The sequence below is a fragment of the Sciurus vulgaris genome (genome assembly GCF_902686455.1).
Source record: "Sciurus vulgaris genome assembly, chromosome: 1".
Taxonomy (NCBI): domain Eukaryota; kingdom Metazoa; phylum Chordata; class Mammalia; order Rodentia; family Sciuridae; genus Sciurus; species Sciurus vulgaris.
The window spans coordinates 119918405-119942127 of NC_136461.1; the positions used below are offsets into that span (position 1 = coordinate 119918405).

The window sequence follows — 23723 nt, forward strand, 5'->3', positions numbered from 1 at the left end:
AACTGGGAAAGGATCTTAAAAGTCACAAGAGAAGAACAGCAGGTCACCTTTAGAGGTAAGCCAAAGGGAATTTCAATGGATTTCTTAACCTGGATCCTAAAATCCAAGAAGACTTGGAATAATATATACTAAGCTCTTATTGAAAACAGTTGCCGACCAAAATTAATATACACAGCGAAACCATCCTTCAGAATTGAAGTTGAAATAAAAGCCTTCTATGATAAGCAAACTATAAGAGAATTCATAACCACTAAGCCTGTACTATGACACATACTCAATATTTCATGCAGAAGAAAGGGAAAATAAAAATCAAAGCCAACATGGGGATGAATATTGCTACTAATAACAGTGAATTAGAGGAAAATCAAGTCTGAATTAAGCATCAGAAATAGATCAAAATGTCAGGAAATAGTCTCTTTATATACTAACACTGAATATAGATGACCTAAATTCTTCCATCAATACATAAATGAGCAGAATAGCTTTAAATGCAAGACCCAGCCATATAATGCTTACAAGAGACTCACCTGATAGGCAAAGACATTCATTGACTGAAGGTGAAAGAATGGAAAAAAATACACCATATAAATGAAGACCAAAAGCAAACAGAGTAGCTACTCCCATATCAGACAAAGTAGACTATAAGCCCAAATTAATATTTCATTCACTGGCAGTTGAATTCATTTTGTTCTCAGCAGCATATAAAACCTTCTCAAAATAGATCATATTTTACAGTATAAAGCAAGACTTAGAAAATACAAATTAGAGATAATTCCTTGCATCCTATCAGATCATAATAGTATGAAATTAGGAATCAACAAGATAAAAAACAGAAATTATTTTAATACCTGGAAATAAAATAATGAATTTTTGAATGAAGAATAAATCATACAAGAAATCAGGAAAAAATTTAAAAGTTCTTAAAATGAGAATAGTGATATAACAATCAAAATCTCTGGGACAATATGAAGGCAGTTGTAAGAAGAAAGTTTGTAGCATTAAGTCCCTACTTTAAAAAAAAAGAAATATCCCAAATAAATAATTGATAATGTTATACTTCAAGGCTTTAGAAAAAGTAATAATCAATTCCAAAAATTAATAGAAGACAGGAAATAATTAAGATCAGAACTGAAATTGAGAATAAGACACAATAAAAATTATTGATGCAAAAAAGAATCAGTTATTTGAAAAGATAAGCTAGATTGACAAGCCCCTAGTCAAACTAGCCAAAAGAAAGAGAAAGAAGACCCAAATAAACACTTAGAGATTAAAAAAATGAGATATCACCTGACACTTCTGAAATCCATACTATCTTTAGAATCTACTTTGAAATTTTATATTCTAATAAACTAGAAAATTTAGATAATATTGACAAATTTTTAAGATGAATATGATCTGCTCAAATTGAACCATGAGGATATAGAAAGCTTAAACAGAACAATGTCAATCAATGAAATTGAAGCAGCAATCAAAAGCCCAGAAACAGATGAAAAGCAAAGGAAAGCCCAGGAACAGATGGATTCTCAGTGGAGTTCTATCAGATTCCAAAGAAGAACTAACACCAATTATTCTCAAATCATTCCATGAAATAGAAAAAAAGAAATACTCCCAAATTCATTCAGTGAAGCCAATATCACCCTGATACCAAAACCAGACAAGGACACATCAAGTAATAAAAACATCAGACCAATATTCCTGATGAACATAGACACAAAAATAGACATTAGGAGGATAGAACACCATGATCTATCTAGTGAGTTTCATCAGCAGGGATGCAAGATTGGTTCAACATGTACAAATCAATAAATGCAATTTGCCACACAGAGTTGAAGACAATAATCACAAACTCATCTCAATAGATGCAGAAAATGCATTCAACAAAATCCAGCATCCATTCAATGTTAAAAAAAAAACAAAACCACTGGAGAACTAGGAATAGGAAGAACTCACCACAATGTAAAGACTATAAATGACAAATCCAAACCAACATCATACTGAATGGAGAAAGACTGAAAGTATTTCCTTGAAAGTCAGGAGCAAGATAAGAATGTACACTCTAACCACTCCTATTAATATAGTTCTTAAAACTCAGCCAGAAAACTCGGGCAAGAAAATGTAATTAAAGTGATCCAAATAGAAAAGAAAGAAGTCCAATTTTCTCTCTTTACTGATGACATGATCCTATAACTAGAAGTCCCCAAAACACCCCATCAGAAGACTTCTAGACCTGGTATAAAATCAGAAAAGTAGCAGGATACAAAGTAAACACAATATATTGATAATTTTCCTGTACTCTGATAATGAATCTGCTAAACAAGAATCAGGAAAACTATCCCATTCACAATAAAAAATACATGACTAAATAAAAAACCTGGGAATTAATCTAACCAAGGAAGTGAAAGACTTCTACAATGAAAGCTATAGAACATTAAAGAAATAAAGAAGACCTTAGAAAATTAAGAACTACAATGTTCTTGGAAGGCAGAATTAATATTGTCAAAATAATCATACTACCAAAAGCATCATACAGATTCAAAGCAATTCCCAACACAGATACTCTTCACAGAACTAGGAAAAAATAATTCTAAAATTCATTTGGAAGAAAAGGAAACCCAGAATAGCCAAAGCAATCCTGAACAAGATGAGTGATACTAAAGGCATCACAATACCTGATTTCAAATTATACTACAAAGCTGTAGTAACAAAAAGAGTATGGTACCTGCATAGAACAGATGTGAATAGCAATGGACCAGACTAGAAGACACAGAAACAAACCCATAAAGTTATAGTCATCCAATATTCAACAAAGGTGCCAAAAACTTACTTTGTTGAAAAGACACCATTTTGAACAAATGGTGCTAGGAAATTAGTATCTATATGTTAAAGAATAAAGCTAGGTTCCCTATCTCTTGCCCTGCACAAAAGTCAACTCAAAGTGGATCAAAGATCTAGAAACTAGACCAGAAACTTTGCAACTGCTAGGGAAAAGAAAGCAGGGGCAGCTCAACAGTCCAACATATTGGTACAGTCTCTGACTTCCTTAACAAGACTCCCAAAGAACAAGAAATAAGACAAAAATCAATAAGTGCAATGGCATCGAATCAAAAAACTGATGCACAGTGCAGGAAACAAGAGCACAAAGAGAGAGCCCACAGAATGGGAGAAGATCTTTGCCAGCTGCTCCTCCAATGAGATTAATATTCACAATATATAAAGAACTCAAAAAACTCAACACCAAAGAGACATACAAACCAATCAATAAACAGACATTCTCAAAAGAAGAAATACAAGTTTCCAAAAAACATATTTTTAAAATGTTCAATATCACTAGCAATCAGAAAAGTGAAAATCAACACTACATTGCTTCAGTTAAAATGGCAATCACCAGGAATTCAAACAATAATAAATGCTGACAAGGATGTGGGGCAGGGGGTACACTCATATATTGTTGGTTGGATGACCAATTATTATAGTCATTCTGGAAAGCAGTCTGGAGATTCCTCAAAAGACTAGGAATAGAACCACCACATTACCCAGCTATCCCATTCCTCATTATTATCCAAAAGAACTAAATCAACATACTATAGTGATACAGGCCCCTTGATGTTTTTTGTGATGTTATTCACAATAGTCAAGTTATGAAGCCGGTCTAAGTGCCCATGTAAGTCTAAGTGCAGTGAATGGATAAAGAAGGTATAGTATACATATACAACAGAATTTTACTCAGTTTTAAGAGGAACAAAGTCATCACATATGCTGATAAATGGATAGAACTGGAAAATATCTTGCTAACTGAAATAAGTCAGACTCAGAAAGTCAAGAGTTGAATGTTTTCCCTTACATACAGTACATACAGAAGCTTTTACCAAAGTATGGGGGAAAAGTGTGGGGAGAAAAATTCCATTAAAATAGAAGGGTGATCAGCAGAGCAGAGGAAGAGAGGAAGGGGATTGAGGGGGAAATATAAAGGATGGGCAAAGGGAGGAACTGCATAATGAAGTTGACCAAACCATTCTATGTACGTATATGAATATACCACAGTGAATTTCACCTTTATGTATATCTATAAAGCACAAAATTTTTAAATATATAAATATAAATAAATGGAAGAAAATCCATTAGTGTAGAAGAAGGGGAACAGGAGAAGGAGCAGGGAAGGGAAAAAGGAAGTACGGGGGACTGAAGTGGAACAAATTATATTTCATGCTTGTATGATTATGTCAAAATGAACTACAATATTATGTATAGCTATAATGTACTAATAAAAACAAAAATGCATGACATTAGTAAAATTTATTGAATACTTTTTATCTCTCATTGTGTTCAGTGCTTTGTATGTCTTTTCTTAATTTTTTTCTTCATTGAATAATATAAAGTAGAAACTTCTTATTCTCCTTTTATGGAAAAATGGAGATGAAGTGTTTTATTTAATTAAACTAACTCAGTGTCAAAATCAAGGTTTATTTCTAGTTTTTTTATAACTATTTTTGGTACTGGGGATTGAACCCAGGGGTACTTTCCCACTGAGCCATATCCCCAACCCTTTTCATTTTTTCTTATTTTGAAACAGTCTCACTAAGTTGCTGAGGCTGGCCTTGAGCTTGCAATCCTTCTGCTTCAGCTTCTCAAGTCTCTGGGATTACAGGTATATACCACCTCATCCAGCTCAGAAATAAGGTTTCTTGTTTATGCTTTTATATTGTTTCCCTAAATTTTATTGCGGAAGTCACAAAGACACTTCTACCCACAAGGCAAAGAAAATTCCAGTAATACTACACCATTTTGATCACAATTCCTGAAGAACAGGGTTACAATGTCAAAATGCGAATATGGGTGACGTTCCACATGTTACCATTAATTCTCTCATCATACTCTAATATAATCAGGTATTTTAAAGGGTTTGGCATTTTTTATAATTATTCATCAAATCCTAGGATTTAATTATTCATTATTACCAAAAAAGACCAAAAACAAGAAAACAAATGAGAAAGAACGAAAAAAGTAGCATGGTGGATATTTGTAAAAACTGGTCACAGGGACAGGACTACAACTAAAAACCAGCAAGTATGAATCTGTGGGTTGATTGCTCTGTGGACACTCAGTAGTAATTGGCTTAAGTTGTGGTTGAAGTTGTAAGGGAAAGAAAGAAAGGACAAGAATCATTCAAGGAGGTGGGCTTCCTCCAAGTTCTATCTATGTGTCTAGTCTTCTAGACATAGGAACTGGGGTTTTTCAACTTACAGAAGGAAACCTAAAGGTGGATTTAGGAATCCTTAAGAGTCTCAGTGTTTACTATAGAATGAGAAGAAAATGTTTCCCTGATATACTGAGTGAAGGACCAAAAAAAGCAGGATTCAACTGCAATAAGAAAATGTGGACAGATGAAAGATTCTGGCATAGGGTAGCTTACTAAGAGGATTAAAGAAACATCCTTGGGGGTACCATTTTATTTTTATATTCTGAAATATATAACAAAGATAACAAAATATAAAGCATATATGTATGTTTAAATAAAAATAATTTGAATAAAATATAGTATCCCAGAACAAGCATGAACTACAATGAAGGAATATATTCAAGTGCCACGTGATTTCTCATTCATTGAAAATAGTAAATTTAGTGTGTCCTTTGGAGGCATGGTATTAAGCCACAGGTCCACCAAATACCTTTTCTAATTCCAGGGGTCAGCCATTCCTTCAACAGTGTCTTACCTTGTCCTCCATGACTGCAAGATTTCTCTCAAGTCCTTTATGATTGTGAAACAGTGCCTCAGACGTAACAAGATCTCTGCCATAGTCTTCAGAGGTGACTAGAGGCTCCTTCTCCTTGATCCACTGCATGGCTTCTGTCATATCCCTACCAGACATTAACATGAGCTCTAATAAAACAAGATGGCAGGCATTGCAGGACAAACAGAACAACACAGCACAGAGCATGGGCCAGCCTAGTTCTCCCAGGTAGCAATTACCTACTTTCCTGCATACTAGCAAAAAGTAATTTAAGATATTTTTCTTGTTATTTGTTTCCATTGAGATGTTAGGAAAAGATGCCTCGTCACGGTTGAGCATCCAGAGATGCAACACATATCTGAGTCAGCTCTTCATGAATACTTTCTTCCCAAATCCACCTTCCACCCCCCATCTATTTCTTCATCACTTTTCTGCAGAACGTCCATCACTAATACACAAGTACTATTATTTCTGTAGTTGCTGTTGCTTTGGTCTCCCACCTCCACAGCATGGCTATAGAGCAGATCACAGTCTTCTTAATTCTTTTGCTGTCTCAAAGACAAGCACATCATGCACTTTGGTTTGAGGTATTGACCACTCATTGCTAAAAGGAGTGACAGAGGCCAAATAGCATGTTGCTATTTTAAAAGTTTTCTAAAAGACAGTGACCAGATTCATACCTTTTGAATCTCTGGAGGTCTGCAGCACTATACAGGTTTTCTCGTCGTTGGTGAGCAAGATCACAGAGACGCTTCCAGGCAGCATTTACTTCATCCTGTTTGGTCTTTATCAAAGGCAGCTGAGGATGGCTCTCCTACGGAAGGAAATTAGTATTGATGTTATGCAAAGATGAGGTCATATCAAATGTCATTTAAACACACTTTTCCATACTTTTTATCCTTTGTCAGTAGTAGAGAATGACCACCAGAAGCAAACTCTGAACTTCACCATAGCCCTGCTCCCTGGCTCCCACCTGATCCACATCACCAAAACACAGAAAACCAACCTGCCAGACGTTTTATCCTGTGCCTACAACACTGAACTAGAATGCTCAGTCCGAATGTTATTTTCAGAGCTCCACAATTTCGATGCCTTCCAAATCCCCTGTAAACTAGAAACCAAGGAGAAGAAAAGAAAATCCCCTTTGTGAAGTATGACAATTTCCCAAAATGCTAGTACTTTGGTTCTTTACTTTTTGTGATCATGATATTTTTGAGAGTCCAATGAAGGCTATTTTCCTCTTCCCAGAATTATACATACAGGCATACACACATGGTTTTGTAGAAAATTTCAGGTATTCTGAAAACCAACTGAAACAACAAGATCTATCAATGTTGGAATCAGCTTGCAACACCATCCTGGTTTGATACTTCTCAGTGTTGAAGAGTTCTCATACGTCCAAGTCCTCAGCTCTTCCCATCCTCATTTCTTTCCATTCCCATTCCCATTCCCAAGTTTGATGTTCAGACATAATTTCTACATCCTCCTTCTTAAGTATATGGTCCTATCTACTATAATGGTATAGACCCACTTCAAGGGGCAGAAGATACACTCTAATTGTATTGGATTCATCTTTTTTCTGTGGTAGGCTGGAACGAGTGGGATTCATGCCGTTTTGTCACTTCTCCCTCTAAGAGATGGAATTTGTTTCCTCTTGCCTTGTCTCAGGGTCCGCCTTTGAGTTGCTTATCAACAGAATGTGACAGAAGTAATTTTCCATGAGTTCCAGCACCTAAGTCTCAAGTTGTCATTTGCTTTTGTTCTCTTGGGATACTGGCATATAAACAAGAGTAGCCCACTGAAGAATGAGAGACCACATTGAGAAAACCTTCATCTTCTTTGCCAGGGCCCCAAACACATGGTGGAAGCCATCTTAGGTTCTTCACCCCTAAGAGGAGTCACCAAAAAACTTCAGTCACATAAGAGAAACAGATGAGATTTGGAGAATGACCCAGTCCAGCAGCTCAAATATCTGACCAATGGACTCATGAACGAAAGACATGTTTGTTGTTTTAAATTTTGTGGTGGTTTATTAAGAAGTAATAGACATATTGGAAACCTCCCACAGTAGGAGAAAAATGGGAGAGGGGAAAAATGCAGAGTATTGGAAATGTGGCCTGGAAAAAAATTAGCAGACATATGCTGGTTTCCCTTCTTCAGAACCCATTCTTCTGAATTCTTGGTTGTTCTTAAAGAGCTACTAACATTCCTACTTTTGGGTTGCAATCATAATGAAACTATAAGAGGATAAGTACAATATAGCCAACTGTTAGAGATTTTATATATGTGTGCATGTGTGTGTGCGTGTGTCTGTTATATGAAAGTGTGTCTGTTATATGACTTTCTCTCTCCTTATATATACATATGTGTGTGTGTTTGCACATAAAATCAGGTTTCCAAGGTTTCTTTTTTTTTTTTTTTTTGCATATACTAAGGTTATTTATTCCTAAACAGACCCTTTGTCTACTCAGAGACTACAAATTCATTTTAGTTATTTCTTAAGTAAATGATGATAAAGCTGCCTCCTTTCTCCTTTCCATCCCCTAAAAATTCATGTATAATGATAGAGTATGTTGTATATATGTTTCTGTGCATATATATATATGTGTGTGTGTGTGTGTGTGTGTGTGTGTGTGTAATAGATAACATATTATTTTATATTCCTCACTACTTTATTCTTGTTTCTTTTCATGAACAAAGAGTGCTCTGTAAATATGAGTAATTAATGTACTGCATGATATAACAGTAACTTCATTGCTCCTTATGAATTTTCACACACACACACACACACACACACACACACACACACACACCTCCATTTCCATGAACTGGCCAGGGCTGGATGGATTCAAAGGGGAGAAGAAAGTGCTCAGGTTATGTTACTACAGGAACATGCTACCCTCTGTTTTCTCACAATGTTTGTCTGCCTTCATATCCCACCTATTTACAGCCAGAAATTATTCTTGGAGGTCAGAACCCTTTCCCAGAAATGACTTTCACTCCCACCTTACCTCTGCACATTCATTGGCATACTGGTTCACTTTATCCACTCTCTCCTCTCGAGCTTCCAGTTCTTTCTGGAACTCTTCAAACTTCTTATGCAAAACTTCTGTTCTCTCCCAGTCCTCACCCAGCTCTGCAGATGTCACTATAGCCTCCTGTAGATACAGAAAAGTTTCCTGATCCACTGATAAACATTAGGAATTTCTGCAGGTAAAAAGCCTAAAATCTCTGCATTCTCAGGATAACTCCAATGCAAATCCTGGGGGAGCCTGGGAGAACTGCCCCCATCCCCAGGAAAATCCAGAAACCAGAGTGCATTTCTTGAGTCGGCACCTTGCCAAGGGGCCAGTGATCTCTAGAATAAATCTTCAGTAAAATCAGGTGCACTGTTGGCCAGAGCCTCTGGAAGTACCCTGTTATGTTTTTGGAAGATAAGGAGTCCATTCATTCTGATTCTACTCCAACATCCTTTTGTAAATACCAAATATCTTAAAAAGGCATTGCACTAAGTACTTGCTTGTATACATCTTCAATAAATGTGAGATTATTCCCTACTTAGAAAAATGAACCCCATGGATATAGGAATTGAGAGGGGATTAGAGAAAGGGCCAGACATACTCTAAGCCAGGCCCCAGAGTATGAACAAAAATCTAGGAGAAGGAGCTAAAGATCATAGGAGGTAGAACAAGGATGAGCCCAGATCACATTTCAAGTCCTATTCTTCATGTAAGTCTTTGTCTTCTCCATATTTGGATTCATAGCTTTAGGCTTACACCCTACAGTGGTAACCTCCAAATGCCTCTAAATCTTTGCCAGAATCCCCCTTTCTCCATGGAATCAATTCCAAGAACAGACACTCTGACTTCTTTGTGAGCAGTGTGCAGTGAGTTGCTATGAAGTTCCTGGGACAAGGTTAGGGAGGTTCTGTACACATTCTGTCCTTTACCTTGTCACCAATCCATTCCAAGATGTCCTCACACTCCTGTAAGTACTTCTGGAAATACAGAATCTGCAACAGCAGGTTGCCTTTCTCCTGCATCAACTCCAGCAGCAGGTCCCATAGGCGACGCAGTTCCTCCAAATGGGCCTTTGGGGGACAGAGGCAGAATCATTCACAGAGGCTATGGAGCAGGTACTGATTCAGAGAATTGTTCAGGACAAGAGCTGGAATAATGATTCCCCCTCCCATTCATTCATGCATTAATTGTTCAATAAATATCTAAAGAAAGGAATAGGATGTATATGAAAATAGTTATTGAATTAAGCCAAATATGATCTTGCATGGGAGAAATTTTTGCAAAAAATGCCTTGGGGTTTTAAAGGTGGAATAACAACAAGCAATAAGATAGGCAGGAAGAAGGATGCATGGAAGATTGTTTATTTGAACTGAGCCTTAAGGAAAAGAAAGATTTTTGACAGGTAGAGTATAGGTAGAAAATGTTCTAAAAACAGCAAATAACTGTGTTAATGCTAGAAAAGAAACAGCATGGACTGTTTGCCAGAAAGTGTAATAGCTATAATTTTGCTGGGTTACTGGAAATCAGTAGCACCAAAATAGTAAGAGTATTTTGTGACTATATAATTTGAGACCATATAGAGGGTTTTGATCGCCTTAGCTCAGAACATCATGTAATGCATTTCTTGTGCAACTGAAGTTACTGTCCTTGTCATAGCTACAAGAATTGTTTTTAAGCTACTTTGTTGCTCAAGGTAGCAACAAAACTGTGGACTGAATTTCTTTCTGAATCTTACCATGATGCTATCTGAGATAGCCCTAATGATACTGAAAGATGGCAGATGTTTTAATCACTTCTCAAATGTTTTAATAAATGTAGAATATTAGTTACTGAGTGATATAAAATTGTTTCTATTGTATCTGAATTTTGAAATTTTCCTGTGAGTTCTTTTTAATGAGATTCTTTACTGGTTGAAGTCTACGTTGTCTTATGATATTTTATTGATAGTAAAATAGGTTAGTTTTTTGTCTTTTGTTCATTTTTGTTTGTTTGTTTGTTTGTTTTTTGGTACTGGGATTGAATAAGCTTTTCCACTGAATCACATCTCCAGTTCTTTCTACTGAGATAGGATCTCCCTAAGTTGATGAGGCTGGCCTCCAACTCGTGATCCTCCTACCTCAGCTTTTCAGATCACTGGGATTATAGGCATAGAATTTTTATGCTACATACAGAAACACAATCCCCAATTTTATAACATGCAATCTGAATTTCTGGTAACTTAAAAGTATATAAACAGTAAAAAGTTCACTAATGCAAAAATTATCAAAAATGACTATATTAATACAAACATCTGGAAGAATGAATGGGTTAAGTTAGAAAATGTTATCTTTACTTCTAGAACATTTTCTGAAGATGAAATTTTAGGATGTTTGTAGTAAGAGTAAAGGAGAATATGAAAAGAGATATTAGTCATGAGATGTGGGACGTGAAAAGAAAAAAACTTTCATAGACAAAGAGGCAAGATTTCAAAGTAGATTCAAATGGGAAAACATCATTTGTTTAAAGAGTTTACGAGCCAAGGAGAATGAGGTCAGAAAAAAATAGAAAAGTCACTGGGAAAAACTTTTATCTGAGAAATGTGGAGCAGGTTGACATGGTTTTGATGAACCAATAATCCTACAGTGTCATAAAGAGAAATGAAGTACCATCCAATGACATATACCAATCACAGTTCTCTTCCTACCCCAAGGAAAACAAGGACATCCCATCACTTTTCCCTCAATCCCAGGAGACCACCAGTGGCAGAAGCACTTATTCTAAGGCTTATATCTGATATAATTGATTAAAACCCTGATAACAAATTTAACAATGAGAAACTTCTCTTTGAGACCCCTACCATACATTTACCTTGGTGTCCTCATGGGCAAAGTGATCTTCAGTAAATCGAACTTTCCTGATTTCTTCCAGTTCAGGAAGGACCTTTGATTTTGCTTGCACCTCTGCTACAAAAGATTCATGCTTCTGATATTTCCCCTGAAGTTTAGAAATCAGAGTGTATGGATAATGAATCATTGTCTCCCTGATCATAAAATGATCTTTACTCTTCTTCTCTTACTTTCAGACAGCATTATTTGCTCCATAACCTGAATTCAATGACAAGCCATGGCCATTGTTGCAATAGTCCTATCCTAAAAGTAATAGTCACTCTGGGTAAAGCCCCTAAACGTAGGTTTTCAAAGGATCCCAGGGTCAACATCAGAGACCATGGAGAGGGTCTTTTCCTGCCCCTGCTACCTTTGGGGACTCTAGCAAATATCCTATTATTTTAAAGACTCCATAGACTCCTCTGAAATTTAAAAGATGTGATGTCTCCTTCAAAGAATAGCTAAGTTCCGTTGAGTGTAAAGCTCAAAGAAGATGACAGTTATAATAATGGATTTTTAAACATACATCCTGGCTCTGTGCTTATCTTATGCAAACTAATCTATTTACCATACATTACTTAGATTTTGTTCCAGGTACTCCTGTCCTTTTGGCATGTGAACTCCCCTCTTCTGATCATGATGATAGCACATGCTATAATACTACATCAACAGATAGATGTGGAATTCTCCACCCAACTTCTTCTCCCAGGATTTTTCATTTGAACTTAACAAGAACCACAAGCAGCATCTGGAGAAGAACTAAGAAAAACCTCGATTCTGAAAAGAATGGAGAGCAGTTGCTTTCGAAGCATTTATGATTTCTTATCATGATTTTATGCTTCATGTCACAAAATATTGAAATCACATGGTATGTCAGAGATTCCTTAAACTTTTGGTCACCATTTTGTCCATGGTTTAATTTCAAATACTATCTTGAATAAGTTTCCTTTGTAAATAAGATCCTGAAGGTTAAGAAGTTGAAAACGTATGTCCTTTAGAGATTTAATTACTGTCCTTGGTAATAGTCTAATCTTTCTATTACATCATTCTGCTACTATTAACCAGCTAGATACTTAAATCATGAATGTACGTTCATTATAAGAAACATTTCTACTGTCAACAACTGTTTTTTTTTGTTGTTGTTGTTGTTGTTTGTTTGTTTGTTTTTGTTTGATTTTCCTTTTCTCAGCCTCATCTCTCCAAATTTAGAATGGGAAACGCATCTCTAGATTTTTCCTTAATTCAATTTTTGAACTTCCCACTCTACTGGCTTACTTATTTACGTTTTGTCTCTAAATGGAATCAGATGGCACTCACACCTGCACTTCAACAATCACAGAATGAAAAACCTGTTTCCCTCCATAGAGAACTTAGGGTCTGCTTGGGAAAGTCCATGGAGGTGAGTTACCTGTATGTTTGTGGGATCTTCATAGCTTTTATCTGATGCAATCTCAACTTTCTCCATGATCCACTTCTCCAGGTCATCCGCATCTCGCCTGAAAACCTGGTAGTAATAGGATTCTTCCAGCTTCTGGCCCCTCTCAGCAACCCGTTCCTTGAACCGCTCGTACCGATTCAGCACCTCCTGACGCCTCTGCTGAATTTCTTCAGCTGTTTCCAAAACCTTTGGCCCACTGCTCTCCATAATCTGCAAGGTAAAAAAAAAAAAAAAAATTAAAAATAAATAATAAAAATAAAAATGCTTTTATCTGCTGCTAGTTCTTATATCTTTAGCATGCTGTCCTTCTTATATATCCCATGGCTTTTATTTACTCATGTTGGATCTATATTTAGATACCTTTAAACTTATTTATGTTTATTGTTTGAAGTACTGCAGAGCTTAAACCATAGAACTCTTAATCATCCAAAACACTCAACTTTTCCCATAAATGTGGACCAACATTTATTTTTCAATAGAAAGAATGAATGTGGGCTACTGGAGCAAGTCTAAATTAACAAAATCATAGAATTTCAGATGGATAAAAAAGAAATGATATTTTATGGACTCTAAGAGCTAAAGAAGGCACTGAAAGTTGATTAAATATTTAGAAATTATTTGCAATTAACTTTCAATTATCTTCATGAATTATATACAATACTGGAAATTTTTTGTTTCTTCATACCTAAAAATGTAGATCATGTGTTCTTTATTCTTTGCTTTATTCAAAAACACTGAAAGTTTAACTTCAACCTGTCTTCTATCCACTTTTCATAAATTTCTAATTGTTAGTATTTCAGTAATTGTTTTTGTAATGTAAAATCTTGTACAAACAACATAAAATAATCCTCTTCTTTAAAGGGATCCAACCTGTGTGACCATATCCAGCAAATTTTCCACAGGGTCCACCTTCACTCATAGAGATCTGAACACTGTTCCCTAGCTTACCTTAGCCACAACATTCTCTGTTTATTCTTTCTAAATACAATTGCTTCTTTGCAGGTCACAATTACTATTGCAGCTGTAAAATTGCATGGAGACTCAAATCTTTATTATTTTTTTCAAGTTACCTGGTTTTTCCTCTATGTGAAATGACTTTAACAAGTTGTTGCTGTATAGGCATAGGTCCTAGTTTATTATTTAAATTTTAAAAAATTTAAGTGAAACACTCATGAAAAGGAGAGCTAAAATTCTCTACATCCTAGAAGTCAAATAAGAACAATTCTTAATGACCCTGTTAAAGATATTATAAGAGAGTTCAAAGGAGACAGAGTTCCTAATATTAGTGACAAATTGCACTAAGAATTTAATTCTGTACTCACGGTTTCCATTGGAGAGTGTTCCATTTTTCCCAAAGGTCTAGAACTTGGCAAGATAAAATGTATGAGAGAGAAAGAGAGAAAGGAGGTGCATAGAACTGTCTACTCTAATTCAAATAGGAATGTCAGAAACATTACAAATGTGGCAAAAAAAAAAAAAAAGTTCAGAATCCCGCCTGCAGAGACAATCAACATTATCTTCAGGAGACATACCCAGCTGAGGCAGCTGCTAACTTTCACAGATACAATGTTGTGACTCATCACTTTTGAAGTCTATGGTGCTCAGTGTCTCAGGACTTAAAAAAAAAAAAAAGAAAAGAAAAAATGCAAGCAAAGTTTCCAAATGAAGAGTAGGAAGTAAAGACAGAGACATAAGACAAAAGACTACATTTAGATGTGTTTTGTTTCTTTGATTAGTTTTAGATTTGATAATGCTGAGAATCATGGATCAGGAAGGAATTTTCTGTCGTTCATTTTTGACTCTGTAATGCAGAATTGTAAGAGCTCAAGCCATACATAGGTTCTTATTCTGACCCATTTCTACAACTCAACAACTTCATTAGGCATTTAGCAGCCTTTAAGTCAACAAATTATCCCGACTTTTGCTGTAAGCTCAATCCAAAAATATAGATGATTTTCTCTATGGCCTCCTAGATTCGATTTTTGAAAATCTGATATACTTGTCCCCTTGACACTTAAATAGAAGGAAAAACCGATAAGATATATGATATGTTCATTTTTTCATTTAATTAAACTAAATTAATTATTAATTTGGAGACTACATTTGACAAACTGTGCATTACAGAACATTTGAAAACAGGGCTGACTCCTAAAATATGAGATAAAAGTCACACTATTTTACGTATTGTTTTTAATGAAGAGAAAAGGAGGAAGGAGTATTTTCAAGGGCATAGCTCTTTAGTTTACCTTACTAAAGAAGAATAAACAAGCAATAAAGAAAAATTGCAGGATGGCTTTAAAATCTCTTTACAAAGCAGTGGAACCATCCAAGCCAAACTTCTTTCAATTTGCTTTTGTTGCTTAAGCTTTTGTTCTCTTGTCCCCAAAATCATTGCCAAGACCAATGGCATGAAGTTTTTCCACATGTCTTCTTCTAGCAGTTTTATAGTTTCAGGGCTTATGTTTAAGTGTATAGTCCAATTTGAGCTGATTTGGGGGGTACGGTATTTAAGTGTCCAGTTGTGTATTAATATGCAATCTTCCCAACACCATGTGTTGAAGAGACGATTTTATTTCATGATGATCAGTTCTGTTTATTGAGTCATCCTGTATCTTTGACCATAATGTTATTACATTTTTTGCACTCTTGGTGAGATGAAAGAAACCAGGGAAAGAAACCAGAAATGCTGTGCTAAGAGAAGTTTGACTAAAAATAAAGAAAAGAAGAATGTCACGATGGTTATGTTGAAATGAATTTGATTTCTTACGTGAATATTCATAAGCCAAATAACTACAGAATGAGACATGACATTCCAGAGACTGCCTTATCATGAAAAAGTAGGAATGATAATACCTGCATTACAGAATCTTTTAAAAATTAGAAACTATGTAAATGAATCACACCAGTATGTGCGGTATATATGCAATGGATGCTTGTTCTCATCTCTTAAATAAAGATAATTTCCCCTCCTCATACCAACTCCAGACTGAGGTTCCCTAGAACATGTGATATAATTCATTTACTAAACTTGTGTTCCACCTTTAGTGCCAAATTTAATTTAAATGGAATAAAATCATATTATCCTCCTAGAAGAAAACCTGAAAGAAGTCTTCATGAAATTGATCTTGGCAATAATAGCTTGGATATGGAAATAAAAGTGTAAGCAACAAAAGTAAAGGTAGACAAGTGGTACTAGATCAAACCAGAAAACTTCTGTGAAGGAATCAATCAGCAAATTAAAGCGCAACCTACAAAATAGAAGAACATAATTTAATCTATTTGATAAAGGGTAAACTATCCAAAACATAAGGATTCTTTCAGCTCAATAGCAAACACAGCAATAAGAACCCAATTTTAAAAAAATCAAACAAACAGAATTGGGGATGGAACTCAGAGATAGAGTGCTTGTCTAGCAAGCATTAAGGCCCTAGGTTTAAACCCCAGCATTGAAAAAAAAAAAAAAAAATGAGCAAAGGACCCAAATAAACATTTCTCCAAAGAAGACATACAAATGGTCAACAGGTACATAAAAAGGTGTTTCATGTCACCAATCATTGGGGAAATATAAATGAAAACCACAATGAAGATCATCTCATACTTATTAGTATGGCTATTGCCATAGAAAGAGATATAAAGAGAGAAAGAAGTTTAAACCAAAGATGTGGAGAAATTGGAATCATTTTACACTATTGGTGGACATATAAATTGGTGCAGTCAGTATGAAATTACAAAAAAATTAAAGATCTACCATATGATCCAGCAATTCCATTTCTGGGTACATATTCAAAATAATAGAAATCATTAAGAGATATTTACACTCCAGTGCATAGCTATGATATGAAAACAATCAAAACGTCTATGACAGATGAATAGATAAAGAAAATGTGACCTATAAATACATTGGAATCCAGGCATGGTGCACAAGCCTGTAATATCAGTGACTCAGGATGTCAAGGCAAGAGGATTGCAAGTTTGAGGCCAACCTGGCCAACTTAGTGAGACTCTGTCTCAAACATGCACAAGACAGTAATTAAATGGGGGGAAAAAACTAAAAGTAAATAGCAGAAACATCAGTAGAGTAGAGGGAAGGGAACAGGAAACAGGAGGAAGAGGGAGGAAAGGGAAGTACTGGGAACTGAATTATAACAAATTACATTCCAAGTTTTTATAATTATGTCAAAATTAATTCTCTTGTCATGTATAACTACAAAGAAACAACAAAATAAAGAACTCAGTGGTAGAGTGCTTGCTAGCTTGCTTGAGACCTTGTATTTATTTCTCAGCACTACAAAACTTAAGTACATACTTAACATATGGTGGAATATTATTGTCTTTAAAAAGAAGGAAATTCTGTCATGTAGAAAACATGGATGAAACTTGAGGAAGTTAAGCTCGTCAGGGAAGGACAAATGATACAACTTTATAAGTTGGAGTTCATGAAAAAGTTGAAGTCATAGAGGCAGAGAGTAGAATGGTTATTGTCAGGGACAAGTGGAAGAGAAATGAGGGGTTGCTAGTCAATGGATGTAGTTTCAGATGTTCAAAATAACTGAAGATCTGATGTACAGCATTTAAGGGTCTTCATGCAATACTGTATAAAGGACTGGGGATGGAGCTCAGAGGTAGAGTGCTTATAATACAGTGTGGTGCACTTAAAATTTTTTGTTAACTGGGTAGATTTCACTTTAAGTGTTTTTAGTGCAATTTTTAATAAGTTGATAAGAACCAGTCTTTAGAGAAAAGAAGCAATATAAACTCCTGAAGTCCACAGGAAATGTCCAGGAAAGAGGTTTGTGTAACCAAAACAGATGAGGTCTTTAGGTTTTCAGTCATTACAGCCAGGAGGGATACATTGTAAAAGTTGCTGACAGCTCTTAGGCTGTTATTCTGGTCCCTGTTGACTTTAAATTCAGTCTACCCTGTATTTCTACTCTCTTGAAAATGGTATAGATTTCCAATCTCTGAATATTGTTTACTACTATTAGTAGTGTCACAGCATGTCCTTGGGATGGATGGAGGGACATGATGAGTAAAACTTATGTCCTAATGGCTTAACACTTAGACCACTGACCTTCTCCTTGTATTCCTATCACCTCCCAAGAATGCTCATCAGTCCATATAACAAAAATGGCATGGGACTGGCATAAATGCAGATACATAGATCAATGGTATAGAAGAGAAGACACAGAGACAAATCCACATACCTATAGTCATCTGATACTTGACAAAGATGCCAAAAACATGCATTGGAGAAAAGACTGCCTTTTTAACCAAAGGTGTTGGGAAACTGGTTATCCATATGTAGAAGAATTAAACTAGACCCTTATCTTTCTTTCTGAATAAAAATCAATTCAAAATGGATCAAAAACCTAGGAATTACAACAGAAATGATGCAACTCCTAGAAGAAAATGTAGAGTCAACCCTCTAACATATAGACACAAGAAATGACCTCCCAATAGGACCCCTTAAAGTTCGGGAAATAATACCAATAGTTAATAAATGGGATGACATCAAATTAAAAAGTTTCTGCACAACAAAGGAAAAAATTAGGAATGTGAAGAATAAACCTACAGAATGGGAGAAAATCTTTGCTAGCTACTCTTCTAACAGAGGGTTGATACCTAGAACATATTTACAACAAAAAAAAAATTTACAACAAAAAAACCAAATAACCCAATTAATAAATGGGCAAGTAGACACTTATCAAAAGAAGAAATACAATAGGCCAACAAATATATGAAATAATATTTGATATAATTAGTAATTAGGGAAATGCAAATCAAAACTAAACCCAGATTTCATCTCACATCAATCAGAATGGCAGTAATCAAGAATACAAATAATAATGAGTGCTGCAGAGGGTGTGGAATAAAAGGAAAATTTTTAATCCTATTGGTGGAATTGTAAATTAGTACCACCACTATGGAAATCAACATGGTGTTTCCTCAAAAGACTAGGCATTCAACCACCCATCTTTACCACCTCTCAGTATTTAAAGTCATCATACTACAATGACACATGCATACCATGTTAAGAGTACCACAGTTTACAATAGCCAAACTATGGAACTCGATTAGGTGTTCATCAGTGAGTGAATGGCTAAAGAAAATGTGGTATACATACACGATGGAGTGTAATTCAGTCATAAAGAAAAATGAAATTATGTCATTTTCAGGAAAATGGATGGAATTAGAGATCATTATGTTGAGCAAAATAAGTCAAACATGGAAGGTCAAGAGTCATACATTTTCTCTCATAAATGGAAGTTTGATAGGAAAAAGGAACAGAAAGGTGGGGGCAGAGCTCATGAAAATCAAAGGTAAATGGGTAGAAGAAAGAGACCAGGGGGTAGGGGGCAGGGAAGAAGGAGGGAAGTACTAGGGAATGAAATTCCTCAAACTATATTGTTACAAATAAATATGTAACAACAAATCCCATCATTATGTACAACTATAATGCACCAATAAAAGATGTAAATAAAAAGAGAATGCTCATCAGCTCTGATCACATAGAAATCCTGATGAGAACCAACTTACTTGCTGGTAAATGGATGGAATTGAGGAATACCATGCTAAGCAATTTAGTCCAAACCCCAAAACCAAATATTCTTTTCATATGCAGAAGCTAATTCACAATAAGTGGGGGCACTCAGGAAGAATAGAGTTACTTAGATTAGGGAGGAGGAATAAGGGAAGGGAAAAAGGGTATAGGGGTAGAAAGGGTAGTAGAGCAAAACAGACATTATTACCCCATGTACATATATGACTGCATGACCAATGTGATCCTACAATATGTACAATCTGAAAAATGAGAAATTATACTCCAGTTATGATAAATCAAAATGCATGAAGGCATTGTTGTCATGTATGACTAATTAGAAAAAATTAAAAAAAATTTAAAGAAAGAATATACAGTAGATCCCACGCAGACACAAATGTACAAAAAAATCCATAAAATTGTGTGCCATGCAATGAGCAAAAAATTTTGAGAGGTTACAGGAGACATTGGAGTTTATTACAGAGAGCTTAAAAGAAAGTAAAGGAAGGCAATTCTGTTTTTCTTCTTTTAGAAAATTACGAATTTGCAAGTCTGCATACATTTTAAAATAAAATTGAAGAACAAATAACCTTAAAGGAATTGGAGCAATAAGAAGTTAAAGTGAAGACAATTAAGTGCAAAAAAAAAAAAAAAAAAAAAAAAAAAAAAAAAAAAAACTTAATTTTTAGATGGCATTATTTACTGTTCTGACTCACTTAGAAGTCAAAAAATGGAGAAAGTTTTAAGAGAAAACTTTTAAAAGAGAACTCCTGTGTACAATTTTTAAAGGGTGGGGGTGATTTGTAGGGTTGTTGTACTTGGCCATGGTTATCAGCTCTGGGCAGATCTGAACTTCTCACAGTAGTGTAATCTGCACTGAACAGCTTTCAACTGTCCCTGCTCAGACATTACAACCAAGTGAGTGATCTTCTCCTGGCCTCAGACACTCCAAAAATTAATGCCTTCATTTACTGTGAAATTTGTGGAGTCTGACTTCCTTGATTCATATATCAACAAAGACAAATATGTTATCTTTAATGTAAAACTAATCCCTCCCCCCATGTAATAGACATCATCATTAATCTGTTATTTTTAAATTTTACTTTTGTCTCTCCAGAAATAGTGTTCATTTTTAAATTTCTCCAGTTTTGATTACTAAAGGAATCAAGAGAGTAGAGATATTTAAAAAATGAAAAGTTGTTTTGTTTTTGGTAGTTCACTACCCACTTTAACTCTTAACACTTCAGGTTCTCTGAGGTTATTTGCTCCCTACATTTCTTTTATGTTTTAAAAGAATTTATGAATCTGACATACCTTTCCTATGTACATATGTGGCTATACCACAGTGACTCTATCGTGTACATCCACAAGAAATTAGTTTTAAAAATAATTGTGGGTATAGCAGAAAGAACAATAGAGGGATGGGAATAGGAGGTGGGAAGAGGGGAGAAGAAGGAGAGGTACTGGGGTCTGAATTAGAACAAGAGATATTCCATGCGTGTATAATTATCAAAATGAATTCTGTCACATAAAACTAAAAAGAACCAATAAAAAGAATTTATATCCTTCACCTAGATTCCTCTATATCAGTGATTTTTTTCCTCAGAAAAAGAAGAAATCAGGATTCAGCTCAAATATTATGACCCCTGCCCCCCAAACACACATAATTCCAGACTTTAAATTTGTGTCCTGGCCCCACAAAATTCCAAGCTAAAACCTAAATCAGTGTCTCTGTATGGGAAATTAAGCTGGTGAGTAGGTGCTCATAATTAAACATAATTAAATGTGTTCATAAAAGTGGGTTCTGATCCCAAAAGTTTCATGCCCTTATCAGAGGAAGAGACAGAAGCTCTCTCTCCACCACGTGAGGAAAAAGTGAGAAGGTGGCCATCTGCAAGCCAAAAACAGAGTTCCACCAGGAAGTCAAGTCACCTTGGCACCTTGATCTTGGAATTCCCAACCTACAGAAATGTAAGAAAACAAATTTCAGTTGTTTAAACCACCCAGACTGTAGCATTTTATTATGGCAGACTGAGTAGACTAATACATTCCTGGAAGTGATTCTACTGGGATTCAGTTTTTCTCTCCTAAGTATTCCCATGGCGATTAAGATTTTACTTTAAATGTTGTGGTTAATATTACAATAGCATGTCTCTTTCCCCAGTTAATTTTTAGACTGTTTTAAACTTGATGTTTCACTAGTAAATATTCAGTAAACATGGATGTAAATGATTTTGAAGACAAATAATATATGGTGAAGAGGCTGGGGTCATAACTGTGGCAATTTCTACCTGAATTCTAAAAACTAAGAGTTTTTGGCACAAAGGACAGACAATGGGACACTTTTAAGGAATGCTTCACTGTCTTTCATTGCCAATAATAGAGATAACTTAGGCTGAGAGGGATAAAGAGCTCTTCCTAAAATGAGAAGGCACTTGGATCAGTTGTTTTCAGAAGAATATTAGGACATTCAGAGGCATTTTAAGGTGACTTTGGAGAGATTTTGTGCTGCTTTATGGTTTTTTAAGTAATTAGCCCAGAGATGTGCCTTTTCGTTACAAAAGCCACTTGGGTAGGAAGCAAGGGCATTAGAGTAAACCAAATGATGGTAACAGTTTTCAAAAAAAAAAGGATATTCTGATTTCTTTAACCATCATCATACCATCATTATCAAGACAGCATGATAATATAATAATAATGTAACAATGCCTACAGTTTTGTTTTTTTTTTTTTCTTTTTGCAGTGCTGGTTATTGAACCCAGAGCCTAGCATGTGCTCTATCCGTGTACATCTAGGAAGGAATTATATATACGAGAGAGAGAGAGAGAGAGAGAAGGGAATTGCACTTTCACCCAATGGATGGTCATGTATATTAACTCTCTAACAATACCAGAAAATTTAGCATAGTCACCCAATCTGTACAGTAATACCATTTCTCATATCTTTTGAAGAACATTAAAAACATGCTATATAAACTCAGCAGTATTTCTTGCTTTTCCTCATATTTTTAAAAGTAAGTATTCTCTGAAGCCTTCCATCTGTTTAGATCTCTTCCACCCAAGACCTACAGCTTCTCTTTGATTTTCTTTCTCTGCTCCATCCCAGTTCATTATTAGATGGCATTAGCCTTTTTAAAACTATGCCCTCCTTTACTCCTTGTAAATGGATTACTCCATTTACAAATTAAGATCATTCTGACTTCTATCCAGTTTTCAAGTACCTGTGATTCCATGGTGAGGGTGAGGGAAGGACTATGCCATAGAAGCAAGAAAACTAGGCCAACAACTATAGAATTTGTGTTGGTGGGCTAGGGACACCTAAAAATCTCAGCACTTGCACTATTGTCAAGTTCTTTCACATCCAAACCAAGATATTGGTTCCTATGAATCCTGTATGATTGAAAAAAAAAAAAAAAAAAAAAAAAAAAGGTCAGCAAAAGGGAGTCCTTAAGAAGGTAGGATAAAAAAAAAAAAAAAAAAAAAAAAAGATCCAGAATCCTAAAAGTCCATGAATGAAGGAACTTGAAAAAAATGAAGATTTGTTGTCCAATACAATAAATCATTCATTGCCTGAAAACAATCGAAATTTAGCAAGGTGATGTTGATTTATTCATTCAGCAGATTTATTATTTAATATGTATAATGCATTTGATCACAGTGAAAACAAAGATTAGAATTTTCATTTATCATAAGAAAGAGATTATTAGATGCATTATTTTATTTGAAGCTAGATTGCTTCTCGAGCAATACTTGAACACTCCATTTACAAGTTAAGGTCATTCTTTATTTCCACTGTTGGCACCATGGAGAAAAACAGTCTTATGAAGTTGAATTTCAGTTACCATAATTTACAAACAAATGTTTTGATTGTATTAGAATTAAAGGTGTTCACCCAGAGCATTTCACCAAAATGAGCTGACCTCAGATACCTTGAGTGGCATTAAGTTTAATAAACAAAATTAGGTCCCAAAATGGGTTAAATTGGACAAAGATTGAATAGAAGCTGTCAAATTCAGCTGTTAGCAAATTTTGTTTATTAGGGACCTTTAGGGAACCAGTTTTACTAGAAGACGTTTTTCTGAGAGGTGAGGATGAGAAGGAACCAGCTGCTATATATACTCACAGCTGAAGGCTC

General features: G+C 35.2%; 1 protein-coding gene across 1 annotated transcript in view; it reads right to left on the minus strand.

Annotated features, from left to right (window-relative positions):
* Positions 1-14521, minus strand: part of SPTA1 (spectrin alpha, erythrocytic 1) — a 107808-nt gene extending 93287 nt beyond the window's left edge. Inside the window, 7 exon segments of the mRNA XM_079102580.1 lie at positions 5712-5856; positions 6410-6543; positions 8741-8887; positions 9679-9819; positions 11597-11722; positions 13022-13261; positions 14374-14521. Coding sequence (XP_078958706.1) covers positions 5712-5856; positions 6410-6543; positions 8741-8887; positions 9679-9819; positions 11597-11722; positions 13022-13261; positions 14374-14397 — 957 coding nt within the window. The 5' untranslated portion in view covers positions 14398-14521.
* Positions 14522-23723: the final 9202 nt, after the last annotated feature.